Below are 14216 nucleotides of genomic sequence, written 5' to 3'. Positions count from 1 at the left end.
GATTTCTGCTTGTATTTCCAAAATGTTCAGGCCACCATTGAGAATTAGTCCATAAGCTGCAGGTCTGGCTTTATAGACTCTATCTTGGGACTCTGCAGTCCCTCAGGTCCTCCTGGAACAGAGAAAGAGCTGCTACATGTCACTGCATGCAGTCATTTATGTGGCCTTAGGGGCACCTTTGTGAGTGTGTGCCTGCTCCCTCTGTTGTTTGTGCCTGGTGGCTGCTCTGAGCTGCTCCTTGCCCTTGTGAACTACCATGTCTAGGCTGTGGGAGGAAAAAAAGGTCTCAGAGACCCCCTCTGGGTGCAGAACTTGTCCTTAAATTCCTTACTTCTGTCATCTTTCCGTTCTGTTTTTTTTGCAGAGCTGCTGCAGCGAGGAGCAACAACCATCACCAACCTGGAGGGCTGGGTAGGCCACCCTCTGAACCCCATCGGCTGCCTCTTTCTCACCCTGACCGAAGCTTGTAGATTAGAAGAGGAAAATTGCCTTGAAATTTCAGGTACCGAGTGCTCCTCCTGGCTCCCTTCCCAGTGGCTGTGGCTGAGGTGGGTGCAGGTTGGGGGCTCTGGACACCTGGGCTTTGAGTGTGCCCTCACTGCCTTGGCAGGAGCAGCCAGGGCAGAGCTGCCGTGCAGAGAAGCAAGGTAGTGACCCTGAGTTTTCCCAGCCCCAGGGTCTGCAGCCAGAGCAGAGCAGAGCAGAGCAGGAGGGCAGCTCAGCAGAGCTGGGACAAAGTGTGCTGGTCCATGGGAAGGCTCTGGTGTCAGCTGTGCACCCTGTTGAACATGTCTTGGGTCTCCTGCAGTGACAGCAGAAGGGAGGGGGAAGCCCATATCTCCCTCAGGGAGCTTTTATCCATTATCTCTGGGTGACTGAAGGTGGGCAGGAAGGGAAGTGTGCGTCTTGCTTCTGAAGTTGAGAGGTTTTTTTCCTCTGGCGTGGTTCTGCTACCTAGGAAGACTCTTTTAACCCCACTGCATCTGCTCTCTCTCCTTTCAGACGCTGGGGACTCCAAACCCCCAGTGTATCAACATGTGCCCGTCGTGACCGGCAGCCAAGACAGTGGCGAGTCCTACCTGTCCCTGGCCTTAGAGGTGGCCCTGATGGGGATGGGTCAGCAGAGAGTGATGCCTGAAGGTCTCTATGCCCAGGACAAGGTGTGCCGCAACGAGGAGCAGATCATTGCTCGGCTGCAGGACCTGGAGCTGGACCCGGTGCTGGTGCAGACCCTGCGGAAGCAGTGCATCTTGCTGCTGGAAGGTGAGAACTCAGCTCATCTACCTGACTTCTGTGCCTTAGCTGAATGTTGGTAACATCTCTGAGGTGCCCTTTCCGAAGTTTACTCCTGTCTGACCTCACCCTGGCTTCTTCCTCTCCAGGCGTGGTGCAGAGCCTGTAGGATGGCTGCTCTGCCCCATCGCCTGGCAAAGCAAGGGTTTGCTGGCACCCCTGGGAAAAGACCAACTCTGAGGCAAAAGCACCTCAGTTTCTGAGGCTTTTTGACCTGAAAGGTTTCTTTAGAAGAGGAGAGAGCAGCCCTGGATCTAACTTTAGTAACGTGCCAGGGCAGCAGATCCTCAGAGCTTCGGGGTGGTGCAAACCCCAGCCACAGATCCTGCTGTGCTAATTATGGCTGATGGGCTCTGCTTCTGCCTAGGTGGTCCCTTCAGCGGCTTGGGAGAAGTCATCCACCGTGAGAGCGTCCCCATGCACACCTTTGCCAAATACCTGTTCTCTGCCCTGCTGCCCCACGATGCAGATCTGGCATACAAGCTGGCTTTGCGGGCCATGAGGTTGGTGCATGTTTAATTCTGTCTCTGCCCCCCCTTTTTGCCTCTCTCCTGTGCTCAGTGGGAAGCTGGGATGCTTTGCAACTTCAGAGCAGGGACGGGAGTGGAGTCAGGCTTGGAGCTTGCCATCCTTGGGATCTTGTGCAGTGCGCAGGGCCACGTGGGCACAGCGGCAGTGCAAAAAACTTCCTGCTCTCGTTTTGGGTGATTCCTGGTTTATAAGCCCCATCTGTAATATTTGCATGGATCCAATAATGTCTGCTGGTCCAGCTCTCCACCTCAGCCCCTCACCCCAGGCTGGACCACCACCTGCCTGTCCCCGTGACGGGCATCCTCTGCCGGAGCAGGTCCCAGACACTCACAGGGCTGTCATCTGCCTTCTGTCTGCCAGGCCTCGGGCACCCTGTAGCCCTCCCTGCCTGCAAGAAGGGCTGTTATCCTGGCACAGATGGGTGGATGATTTGCCCTGGGCTCCAGGATGTCGCAGAGCCAGGTGGAGAACACAGTTGCACTCTCTTCTCCATTAAATCCCATCTCTGTCTCTGGAACTGGGGACACAGCTGATGCTGAGAGCTGCCTTATCTCCTTTCCTGGTGCATGACAGACTTCAGACATCAGCCTGTGTACTGCACTGTTTTGACAGGGCCTGGTCTTGAAAAAGCTGGAATTTCCCAAACAAGTCAATGTTTGAAGGAGTATCAACCCTAGAGCATCCAAGTGCTCTCTCACACCATTAAAAGTCCTGGCCCAGAGCATTATCTCCATGCAGCATTTCCTCAGTGAAATGGACAACCAGAGGACAACCAGAGCTAATAAGCAGTGGAGGGCCTCTGTGGGGTATGGGGGCACCATGCCCTGCCAGACCTCCGGCCATCAAACAGGACCGAGTTCCCTGGGGGTGCACGTTGCTCCTTCACCATCTGTTAGTGCCCATCCCCTGCTGCCAGCTGGGACTCCCTGTGTTGGGGTGTCTCTGACCTGGGCTAGAAAGGTTGGGCTTCTGCTGCCCCGTGGTTACCTCAAGCCTGCAAGTGAGGAGAGCAGGGACAGCTGGATGCTCTCCACGTCTGGGGGGACAGTTTCCCTCCTACCTGCCTCAGCTAGCCATCAAGTCAGTGACACCAGCACCAACTCAGGGGTTTAAAAGCTAACATGTATTTGTCACCATGGCTGGCGACACGAGACTCCTACTCCCCTTCCTTAGGCTTCTCCCCTGGTTTTTCCAGGCTTTTGGCTATCCCCACAAAAGCAGGTAACCTAACCGGGCTGCGGAGGCCCTGGGGAAACGTGCCACTGCCTCTGATCATAACCAAGCATCTTAAGAAGAACCAGATGATACAGTCAGGAATTCTGCTGGGTGCTCTGACATGAAAGGAGTGGGAAGGGAGGAGGGATTTTACTTCTTCTCCTTTTTTTTTTTTTTTTTGTGAGGTCTACGCCTTCCCTTACAAGTTTATAAATCGCTTCACGGGTCATTCTCCTCCTTTCAAGTCGGCCTGAGATTGATCCCCGTGCCCATGTGTTGAGCACACAGCCTTGGGAGCCCCACACCTGCAGCAGGATGCCTTCAAAGGCGTCGCTGCAGGCAGCTGCCTGCAGGCAGCCCCTGCCTCGCCCTGGCAGCGCCTCGGGGACAGGGAGTGAAGCCGAGGGCTGGGTTGGGGGTCTGATGTTTCCTTCTCCCGTTTGCCCTTCAGGTTGCCTGTCCTGGAGACCACAGCACCGTCCGGTGACGTGACTCACCCCCACCACCTGGTGTCGGTGGTGCCCAGCAGGTACCCGCGCTGGTTCACCCTGGGGCACCTGGAGTCACAGCAGTGCGAGCTGGCCTCCACCATGCTCACGGCAGCCAAAGGTTGGTGGCAGGGCAGCCCCGGGGCAGAGCTGATGGGATGGTGCTGCACAAGAGCATAGAAGGGTTTTTCCTGGAGGAAAAGAGGGAGGTCTTGCTTCTGCTCCCTCAAGCACCAGCTGGGTGCCCCACTGGCAGCCTGCTATGGGCAAGGTGTGGTGAATTGGCCATGGAGCAGCCCAGCAGAGTCTGTGGCGTTCTTGTCCCAAAGGGCTCATGCTCCAGCGGGGCAGGACGGGAGTTTCCCAGGAGGTGCAGGCAAGCCTGCAGGGGTGCCAACCACAGTGCTGCATGTCCTGGGTAGCGCTGTTGGGTGATGCAGGACCGTGCCTGCCCTGCAGCACAGTCAGCTGCCAGGCTAGTGAGCCCTGCCAGGCATGTCGTGGGTTCATGTCATGGTTTAGTTTGAAGCTGCTTATCCTTTGACCTCTGCTTTGTCCCTTCCTGTCGTGTGGTAATGATCCTGCATGGGCTGTAGGAGGGAGAAGACCTCCCTGGGCACCAAACCACAAGTGGTTTTTGTGAGGGCTGAAGATGGGATCAGCCGTGCTGGGTGGGACACTTTGTTCCCAGCCACAAGGGGCTCGTGAAACACCTCCTCACTGGTCCCTTGGGCCTCTTCAGTTCCTGCCAGGCACAATGATGAAGGCAAGCAGAGGCTTTTCATTAAACATCCCTCTGACCAGAAACCAGCCCCACAAGGATGCCTTGTGTCCCATGAGGGTCAGTGGGCCGAGCAAGTGCTACTGCCAACTGTTGTCCTGGTACTGCCAGGCTGATGGGGAAGGTTTTTCCCAGTGAGATGGAAGGAAAATGAGCTGCCAGAAAGTTCCAGCCTCGCTGCCTTGGCAGCCTCTTCTCTCCTTCCGGCCTCCTCCTCTAGGCTGCTTTTCCAGGGCTGGTGGTGTCCTGCCCCTGACTTGCAGTGCCCTGATGGAGAGCTGGTACCTGGCTTATCCTTGAGATATTTTTTCTCCCTTCCAGTGCCTAATGGGGGATGAGGGGCACGGAGCTGTTGGATTGCATCTGTTTTTCCCCACCGTGCCCTTCCTGGGGTGTTCCCCTGCTGCAGCACGTCCTGATGTGATCCTGTGTCCTCGCAGCCCCTCTTGCCTGCGCCCCCACGAGCCATTTTTAGGGAGGCCTGGATTTTGGTGGCGGTGCGAGCGGCTGCAGTGGGCGGCAGGCGATATCTTTAGCTGTGAGTCACCCGAGATGTCTCCGCATGTCCAGGTGCAGCGCTGGGTTTTTCACACCGCTGTGCGTGATTTGGTTGTCTTTGCATGAGGTTCATCTGCTCGGTCTGCGACTCTGGGAACAGGAACATGAAGCTCAAACGAAGCAGGGAGACCTGGTGTGGCACGTTGGCACCTCTGCTCTGCACACACCCCAAAGGTCTCTCATCCCAAGCTTAGATGCAGGATCATGATATTAATATGCCTCGATGGGTCCCTCTTGCAAGATCCTGCCCTGTCTCCCAGTGCCATCATGTATCTTTCTAGCACCCATGACCTCCTGTGGCAGGAAACCCACAGCATCACTGGGTGTAGTGCCATGAACCCCCTTCTTTGGGCGTAGCTCAGCCTGCCTTGGTTGCAAGAGCTGCTTACCTGCTCTGGGACATCCAGGAGCAAGGTGCAGTGAGAGTCTGGGTGACCCCAACCCGGCCTTGCGTAGGGAAGGGATTTACTGGGCAAGACAGTATGTGTGCAGCAAACAGCTTTTCTTCTTCTTTTTAATGTTCCTGCATGAAGACTGACCTTTCTGCAGCCTTTCAGTACTGGGCATCTCCCCAAACCCCTCCTTTCCTGGGGAGAGGCAGCTGTACAGCTGTCGAACTTGAGGACAGGGTGGAACATCCAGGTGCCTGGAGATGTCTGCTTGAGCTCCTGGACGTGTCTGGGATCAGCCAGGGTTGTTTGTCCTCTCCATGAGAGGATGAACCTGAGTGAGGATGGATGCTGTAGGATGTGTCACCTCCTGGGGAGGATGGTGGATTTTGGACTGTTGGACTGCAGGGCCAGATCCAGCATCCCTGTGTGTCCAGAGGGGCTGGCATGCTGAAGGGACTGTTCACAAGGTGGTGCAGGCAGGAGATGATGCTCAAGGGCAAGGTGGAGGAAGGCTGAGCCATCTGACCATTCTTGCCTGCACACAGGGGACATGCTGCGCCTACGCACGGTGCTGGAGGCCATCCAGAAGAACATCCACTCCTCCTCCTTGATCTTCAAGCTGGCTCAGGATGCATTCAAGATCGCCACGCCAGCTGACAGCAACTCTGACACCACACTGCTCAATGTGGCTCTGGAACTGGGGCTCCAGGTACGGGATAGTGCTGGGGATGCTGGTGGCCCTTCTGCCCCACACGTTGTGGCAGCAACACTGGTGAAGGTCTTCCACCAAGCAGGGTGCTCCCTGTGGAATGAGTAAATTGATCCCTGCATGGTCCTTAGCAGGGGAGCTCAGCCCTGGGAAGCCCCTGTGCTCGCTGTGGTTTGGGTGGAGGTGAGGCAGCACCAGAGAGTTGTTAGCCAGCTGGACCAGGGGAAGCACCGCTCTTTTGGGTGGCCTCTCTGGAGCCATGTGGGGCAGCTGTTCACCCCAAGTTTGCCTCACAGGTGATGCGGATGACCCTGTCCACCCTCAACTGGCGGCGGCGGGAGATGGTGAGGTGGCTGGTGACATGTGCTACCGAAGTAGGTGAGTGCCTCACTGCACTGAGGGGATTTGGCCCACATGTGGTGGGAGTGGGGTTGGGCGTGGAAATCCTAGGGTCATTTGTAGTTCTGGGAATCTGAGCTCTCCTGGGTCTCCCATTTCTTCCTGGGTAACTGAGTGCACCTCAGAGCACCAGCTGTCAGGGCTGGGGCTGCAGCAGTGGCTGGGTTTGGGACTGGGATGGGTCCCCTGTACGTGGGCCAGGCCAGCAGTGCTTGCTGTGCCCTGCAGCGTGGCAGCACAGGGCAGCCTCTGCCTGTCCGCCCCTGCCCTGTCCCTGCTGGGGCAGGGGCAGCAGCTCAGCACTGCTGTGGGCTGGCTTTACCCTGTCTCCAGGTCTCAGAGGAGCCCTGTGAACTGAGCCAGGCTCCAGGGCTGTGCTGTGACCACAGTGTTTTTTTGCAGGGGTGAGGGCCCTGGTGAGCATCCTGCAGAGCTGGTACTCGCTGTTCACTCCCACGGAAGCCACCAGCATTGTGGCGGCCACAGTGATGTCCCACAACACCATCCTGCGCCTGAGCCTGGACTACCCACAGCGGGAGGAGCTGGCCAGCTGCGCCCGCACCCTGGCCCTGCAGTGTGCCATGAAGGACCCCCAGAACTGCGCCCTGTCTGCCCTGACCCTCTGTGAGAAGGACCACATTGCCTTCGAGACTGCCTACCAGATCGTCATCGACGCCGCCTCCACCGGCATGACCTACACCCAGCTCTTCACCATTGCCCGCTACATGGAGCACCGGGGCTACCCACTCCGGGCCTTCAAACTGGCCTCGCTGGCCATGACGCATCTCAACCTGGCCTACAACCAGGACACGCACCCGGCCATCAACGACGTGCTCTGGGCCTGCGCCTTGAGCCACTCTCTGGGCAAAAACGAGCTGGCGGCCATCATCCCGCTGGTGGTGAAGAGCGTGCACTGTGCCACGGTGCTCTCGGACATCCTTCGCCGCTGCACCATGACAGCCCCAGGGCTGGCCGGCATCCCTGGCCGCAGGAACTCGGGGAAGCTGATGTCCACCGACAAAGCCCCCCTGCGACAGCTGCTGGACGCGACGATAAGCGCCTACATCAACACCACCCACTCCCGACTCACCCACATCAGCCCGCGGCACTACGGGGAGTTCATCGAGTTCCTCAGCAAGGCCAGGGAGACCTTCCTCCTGGCGCAGGACGGGCACATACAGTTCGCCCAGTTCATTGACAATCTCAAACAAATCTACAAAGGCAAGAAAAAACTGATGCTGCTGGTGCGGGAACGGTTTGGGTGAGCCCCGGCTCCTGCCGTGCTCACTGGCAGGGTCCGCCCACAGCATGGGGACTCGGGAGAGAAGAAGGAAGGAAAGTGGAGATCACCTTCCCCCCATCGGCAGAGGCTGCTCTGTTCTGGTCTTCTGTTTCTTTTTTTTTTTTTCTTTGTTTCCTCTTTTTTTTTTTTTTTTAATGTTATTCTTTCTTGGATTTAACCATTTCACACACTGAGAGGATCCAGAGATTCCTTGGGCACAAACCAAAAGGCAACCACGGGGAAAAAAGGATGGTTCACCCTGCCCTCCCTTGCCAATACCAAAAGCTAACCTGGAAATCTAATACCTCTTTCCTGAAGGACGCGGTCGCTGGAGGGATACGAAGGTTGCAAAGTGTAAAAAAATCTTTAAACTTACATGGGGAATTTAACAAAAAAAAAAAAAAAAAAAAAAAAAAAAAAAAAAAAAAAAAAAAAAAAAAAAAAAAAAAAAAAAAAAAAAAAAAAAGAAAAAACACAACAAAAAAAGAACAAAAAAAAAAAAAGGAAAAAAAAAAGCGAGCAAAGAAACCTGCGACACTAGAACCTCATGCGTCACCAAAAGCGATGGCTTTGCAGAGTGCTTCTCCCACCCGCCCGAGACATGCAAACTCCTCTATTTGTGAAGATACTTCAATAAAAACAAGTAAAAGTAACTGTTCTCAGGGATTGCTTACTAAAAGTAACACAAAAAAAAAAAAAAAGCATTTATGATACTGTAAATACTATAGTATATGTGTCAATTATTAAATTGTAAAGTTATAATTATTTATAATTCTGTCTTTTATTTGGGGGATACTTGAAATTGTTGTGGGCTGGGGCGATTATTTTTATTATTGCTATTATTATTATTATTGTTATTATTATTATAACTATTATTTAAAAAAAACCTACACAAAACCACAGACAAAAAGAGGAGGAGGCACGCGAACGTTTCTCAGGTTCCCATGGCATTGTCAGCAGCGAGAAGGGTGTGGGGGGGAGGCGAACTATCTGCTTGACTCACAGCCCTGGGACAGATGGACGGACGGACGGACGGAAGGAGGAGCAGCAGCCCAGCGCTGGAGGACAGCGAAGGAAGGGACTCGGGGCGATGCTCGCTCGGACACACGTGGGGCTGGCGCTGGAGGACGCGAGCCCATCGCCTGGCACGCAGCGGTCTCCCGGCAGGTGCGGGGTGTGAGGTGCCCGGGTGGGCACCAGGGCCGCCTGGCTCCTGGGGAGAGAGGGGGCAGGTGCAGCCACGTCACCTCCCCGCACCGTTCTGCTTCCCAGCTCCGTGGTGCAGCCAACGCTCGGCCTTTCCCAGCTCACCCCGCACCAAGGGCAGACTCCAGCCCTGGGCCGGTGGCTCTTCGGTTTTGGTTCATTTCTTTGCCAGCGGGTTGGGAGGGCTGGGGGACCAGGGCCGGTCTGGATGGTGACTTGTAGTTAGAGAACGTGGGCTAGTTATCTGCTGTCTGGTTTGACTTTTAATTTTTTGGCAAGTGACTTGTGTCCGCAAACCGGCCAGGAAACCAATTGTACTCGGTCTCTGTTGCCACCGAAATAGCGGTCTTCAACCAGTCTGTTTCTCTCTTTTTTTCCTTCCCTTTTTTTTTTTTTTTTTTTTTTGCGTGCGTGCGTGTATGTGTGTGTGCGACCTCTTCATCTGATGTTTAATAATAAAAGGGATGAACGTTACCCCCCGTCTCTCTCCTGCCTTTCTCTGAAGTCAGGGGGTCACCACACTTGCTGGGCAGAGCCCTGGGGAGGAGGCAGTGTCGCTGCTCCCTGTGGTACCCGGCTCCTGTGGGGAACTGGAGCAAGGGCAAGGCATCCAGGCTGCTTCTGGGTGCGATTCCCTGCCACGCACGGTGTTAGCAGGTCCCTGATCATGCCGGAGGCACTGCCCTATCTGTGCCAGCTACAGCAGTGTTGGCACCCACGTCTCGATCCATCCTGCAGCCAGCCTGGACCGCAGTGAGTGTGCTGCAGTGTGGGATGGGGTGGCAGATAGTCATAACTCAAGGTTCCTGGTTTACTTCTGCAGGGTTTGCTGAGCCCCAGGCAAGCTTGCCTCTGAGGATCAGGAGAGATGAGGAGGTGTGTATGGGGGAAGAACTGCAGGACTGGTGGGATGGTTGCAAAGAGACTGGGAGCTGGAGAAGGGTGATGGTGGTAATAGGGCCATCCCAACCAGTGTGGCAGGGTGCTGGTGGTGCTGGTTGTTCCCCAGGTGAGTCCAGCTGTGTCTCTCACCCCCTTGGGATTGCCCTGGGTTGACATCATGTTGCCTATTCCCACCTGAGCAGGACTATGGCACTGCTCATGCTGTGAACCCCCAGCTGCCAGGCTGTGACCCTGCCAGCCTCGGGCAGCCCACCTCCCTAGCAGAGCTGAGTGCATCCACAGTGCCAGGAGATGCCTAGTGTGCTCTGGGCTCACATCCTCTCCTGCAAGCACAGACACTGTGCAGCCTGGCAGGGAGAGGCAGTCCCTCTGTCCTGGCACCCGTTTCCCCATTCTGAGCAACAGGACAGAGCTCAGGGGGTTCCCCCTGACCCCACATGCCACTCTAACTGCCTGCCACAACTGCCCATGTCCTTCAGGGCCATCCAGTTCCCCATCCCCCCAGCCAGAGCCACACGGCTGCTGCAGAGAAGGTGCTGGTTTAATGCTGCAGCCCAGCCTGGAGGGAGCCCTGTGACAACACACTACTTGGGGTGACTGTGCCCAAACCAGAGTCCTATCCTCAAGGCCCCAGGCTCAGCTGTGCTTGTTGATGTGACGGGAATGAGCGTGCACGGCCTCTACAAAGGCACCCACGTGTTCAGGGTTCATGTCAGGGTAGAGGCCATGGCCCAGGTTGGCGATGTAACGTTGGGTCCCAAAAGCCTCCAGCATCTTCTTCACCAGCTCGCCAATCTTCTCCTGTAGGCACCATGGGAAACCATGTCAGTCCCATCCTTCCCAGTCCCCAGCCAGTCTAAGGGACTTCTGGGACACAAGCCAGCACTGCAGGTGGGGAAATTGAGGCAGGAGGCCTTTAATACAGGCTGGAACTAGCCCCGGTGGCTGAAAATAGCCATGGCTCACCTTGGGTGCGTAGAGAGCACAAGGATCCAGGTTCCCTTGCAGGGTGACATCTTTCCCTATCTGTGCACTGCAGCAGAGAGGAAGCTTGTGAGTTGTTGCACGTGGCGCAGAGGCTGAGGGCAGCCAGGTGCCTGCAGCCCCCACCACAGGGCACCCAGGACCCCTCAGTGCAGCCCTTGGTTGCTGCAGCATGGTGGCCCAATTACCTCCCCCTGCTCTGGAGCAGCCCGGGGATGGCTCAGGGCAGAGGAGCACCTGAATGCTCTGTCAGACTCTTACCGAGCTTCCTGGGGCCGGATGGTCCAGTCGAGACCAACCACCTCATATCCGGCATGGGCCAGGTCACGCAGTGCGTAGTGCGCGTCCTTCGCAAAGATGATCTGGAGAGGGAGGAGATGGGCAGTAGCTCTGCTATGGGTCAGGCCCCTCTCCACGGGCCAGAATGGGGCAAGCAGGTACCAAGGGGATATACCCCTCTCCAGCAGCCAGGGTCAATCCAGGCAGCCCCGACTCACCATGGGCACCAGGGGCAGCGCCTCTTCCTTCAGCTTGCTCTTGACAGCCTGGGCGATGTCTCGGATGTATGGCAGGGCAAAGTCCTGGAACTGCTCTGGGCCCAAGTGCCCTGCATGGGACTCAAACAGCTGGAGCGCCTGCCAGAGACATGGAATCATTTAGGCTGGGAAAAACCTTTAAAATCATCCGAGTCCAACAGTTAACCCAGCACTGCCAAACCCACCACATATCCCCAGGTGCCACAACTACACATCTCTCAAATACCTCCAGGGATGGCAACTCAACTGCTTTCCCATGGGGCTGGGAGAGCAACACCTCAGTCCCTCTCCCTCCTCCACCCAGAAGCTGGACCCTCTCTGCTCCCTGTCCCCAGTCCCTGCCTTCCAGCCTGGCCCTGTCCCCATACCCCAGGACACACCTGCGCTCCAGCAGCCACCTGCCCCACCAGGTAGTCAGTGATGACATCAGCCAGCAGCCGCAGCAGTTGGTGGCTCGCTTCGGGGTGCCGGTAGAGCCAGCTCTTGGCCTTGGACATTGTAGAGGAGCCGCCACCCTCAATCATGTAGGACATGAGTGTCCACTGCAGGCAGGAGAGGAGTGAAGTGAGGAGGGTGATGGAGATGAAAGAAGACATGAGGCACCGGTCGCAGTGCTGAAGGTAGGACCTGTGAGCACCTCAGAGCCTGAGGCACAGCTGTTCCTGCACTGAATGTTCCCCACTTACACAGCCCTGTAGCACCCACATCTGGAGGTGTCATGGCTGGTGTTACCCCAGGAGGGCAAAGGAGCCCAGCAAGGAGACCCACATGGAGGAGCCACATCACTTACCGGTGCCCCTGAGAAGCCGATGAGGGGCACTCTGCCCTCCAGGCTGTGTCGTGTCAGAGTGATGGCCTGGAAGACATAACCTAGCTCCGCTGTCACATCCACCTTCTGTCGCAGTTTCAGCAGATCCTCCACCTCCTTCAGGGGCTCTGTGAATGTGGGTCCCTTGCCAGGGACCATGACAACCTCCATGCCCAGCGCCTGGGGAAAGGGGAGAATGGAAGAAGCAGGAATGGGGCATCTCTGAACTCTGCCCCATTCCCAGTGGCTGCCCCCCATGTCATTGGCAATGGCTCTCACCTGGGGCACCACCAAGATGTCAGAGAATATGATGGCAGCATCCAAGGGGAATCGCCTGAGTGGCTGCAGAGAAGAGGCAGTGTCAGTGAGGGGCTGGGACCCCTCCCCATGGAGGGCCTGGACAAGCACATGAGGCAGTGGGGTCTCCAAGCGCTGAACAATTTACTGGCACCACCTGGGGAAGCCAGACCCAAGGCTTCTCCCCATCCCTGTCTGGTCAGGGAGAGGGGGGACACACAGACCCTGCTGAGGAATGCTCTCACCTGCAGCGTCAGCTCACAGCACAATTTGGGGCTCCGGCAAGTGGCAAAGAAATCCTGCGCTGCCCGGGTCTCCCGAAACTCTGCAAGGGACCAGCACAAAGGTTACCGGGTGCATGCTGAGGGCCCCTCGCCGACCCCACGTGCCTCCACACCGGCTCACCTGGCAGGTACCGCCCCGCCTGCCGCATGCACCACACCGGGGTGTGCTCCGTCTCCTCCCCGCGCGCCGCGCGAAGGAACGTGTCGTTCTTCAGCTTGGGGAAGCCTTTGGGACTACGGGGGAAAGAGCGGGTACAGGCTGTCACCCACGAGGGGTTTGGGGCAGGGGATGCCATGGCCAGCGGCTCGTCCCCACTCCCCAGCCGCTGACCGCAGGGAAGGGCTTGGGCCCAGCTGTGACAAACGCGATAAATTCTCCCCACCACAGTCCAGGGCCTCTTCCTGCTGGGGGCTGCGGGGCCCTCCCCAGGGAGAGGCGATGCCCGGCCCAGGGCCCGCGAGATTAAGTTATCGGGGCCGCCAGTTGCTCCCGCCTGGAGAGGTTTGGGACGAGCGGGCGCGGGGGCGGGCAGGGGCGCCCCTGTCTGTGCCGGGCCACGCGTCCCCAGCACCTCCGTCGCGGTGTCATCACCGAGGGGCTGCTGGAGGCCGACCGGCCCCGGGATGAGGAACCCCGAGAACCGCGGGGCTCAGGGGAACAAAGTCCTCAAAACCTCCGCCGTGGCACCAGCAACTTCTCTACCGCACCAGTGCCCCTGCTGATCCCTCCTAGTGCAGAACTAGCACTCCCCGTGCCTCCTCAATGCAGGATCAACCCCCACAGAGCGACCTCAGTGCCGGACCCAGGTGCCAGCACCACAACCCCAGGGCCCCCGCGGTGCCTCACCAGTGGCCCCAGTACGGCACCCCGCCACCAAAGCACCATGCCCGGGGCCCCCGCAGCGCCAGATCGCCATTCCCAGAGTCACACGAGTGTCCCCAGTGCAGGACCCCAGCGCCAAAGCACCATCCCCAGGCCCAGATAGCCGTTCCTAGAGCCACACCAGGGTCCCCCGTGCAGATCCCGGTGCGTGTCCCCTGTCACCGCACTAGGAGGAGCCGCAGCCCTGCCTGGTCCCGGTTACTCACAGCAGCCGCTCACCACCCTCCATCTCCTGCACCGCTCCTCGGCCCCCGCGTTGCCTCCCGACGAAGCGCGGTCCGCCCGGGCCCGCCCCCGGCCCGCCCCGCCGGCGCCGCCATCTTGCCGTAGTCCCGCCTCCCCGCCCGCCGCCATCTTACCCCGCCCCCCTCCGTACACCGCCCCGCCGTGCGCCGCCATCTTGCCCTGCTCCTCACTCCTCCGTACGTGGCACGGGCGCCGCCATCTTGCCTGTCGGCGGGCGGGGTTCGCCGTAAACCGGAGCGGGGCTCGGCCGGTGCCCGGTGCGCGATGCGGGCGGGCGGGGAGGCGCCGCACCAGGTGCTGGGCCGGCTGCGGTTCCTGCTGCAGTGCAGCGAGTGCTTCCGCCGCGCCCGGGCGCTGCCCGCCGCGCTCTGCTACGTGCCCAAGGAGGTGCAGTACAAGATCTGCAAGGACCCCGCGGCCG

General features: G+C 57.9%; 2 protein-coding genes across 6 annotated transcripts in view; one reads left to right on the top strand and one right to left on the bottom strand.

Annotated features, from left to right (window-relative positions):
* ZSWIM5 (zinc finger SWIM-type containing 5) overlaps positions 1-9328 on the top strand; it is a 98224-nt gene extending 88896 nt beyond the window's left edge. The window contains exons 8-14 of the mRNA XM_027892928.1: positions 365-502; positions 1003-1263; positions 1661-1796; positions 3491-3648; positions 5804-5967; positions 6264-6345; positions 6769-9328. Coding sequence (XP_027748729.1) covers positions 365-502; positions 1003-1263; positions 1661-1796; positions 3491-3648; positions 5804-5967; positions 6264-6345; positions 6769-7631 — 1802 coding nt within the window. The 3' untranslated portion in view covers positions 7632-9328. The remainder of the gene's footprint in view (positions 1-364; positions 503-1002; positions 1264-1660; positions 1797-3490; positions 3649-5803; positions 5968-6263; positions 6346-6768) is intronic.
* A 952-nt stretch (positions 9329-10280) lies between these two features.
* UROD (uroporphyrinogen decarboxylase) lies at positions 10281-14106 on the bottom strand. Of its 5 annotated transcripts, none has more exons than XM_027893036.1 (10): positions 13976-14106; positions 12788-12900; positions 12628-12707; positions 12365-12427; positions 12068-12265; positions 11658-11819; positions 11239-11376; positions 11003-11103; positions 10724-10790; positions 10281-10558 (listed from the first exon to the last, which is right to left on the bottom strand). In XM_027893036.1, exons 2-10 carry the CDS (start codon positions 12813-12815, stop codon positions 10394-10396), a joined length of 1002 nt encoding a protein of 333 aa, XP_027748837.1. In that variant the 5' UTR covers positions 12816-12900; positions 13976-14106; the 3' UTR covers positions 10281-10393. The 5 variants fall into 5 exon arrangements, with proteins under 5 accessions (XP_027748837.1, XP_027748815.1, XP_027748804.1 ...); XM_027893014.1 differs by having other exon boundaries at positions 13926-13993; XM_027893003.1 differs by lacking the exon at positions 13976-14106 and adding an exon at positions 13756-13869.
* Between the last annotated feature and the right edge of the window lie 110 nt (positions 14107-14216).

Source organism: Empidonax traillii, unplaced genomic scaffold (genome assembly GCF_003031625.1).
Source record: "Empidonax traillii isolate 1590-97213 ecotype Southwest subspecies unplaced genomic scaffold, ASM303162v1 scaffold15:size5535645, whole genome shotgun sequence".
NCBI classification, from domain to species: Eukaryota; Metazoa; Chordata; class Aves; order Passeriformes; family Tyrannidae; genus Empidonax; species Empidonax traillii.
Note: the sequence above shows the minus strand (reverse complement) of the source record. Positions and strands in the feature narration are given on the sequence as shown.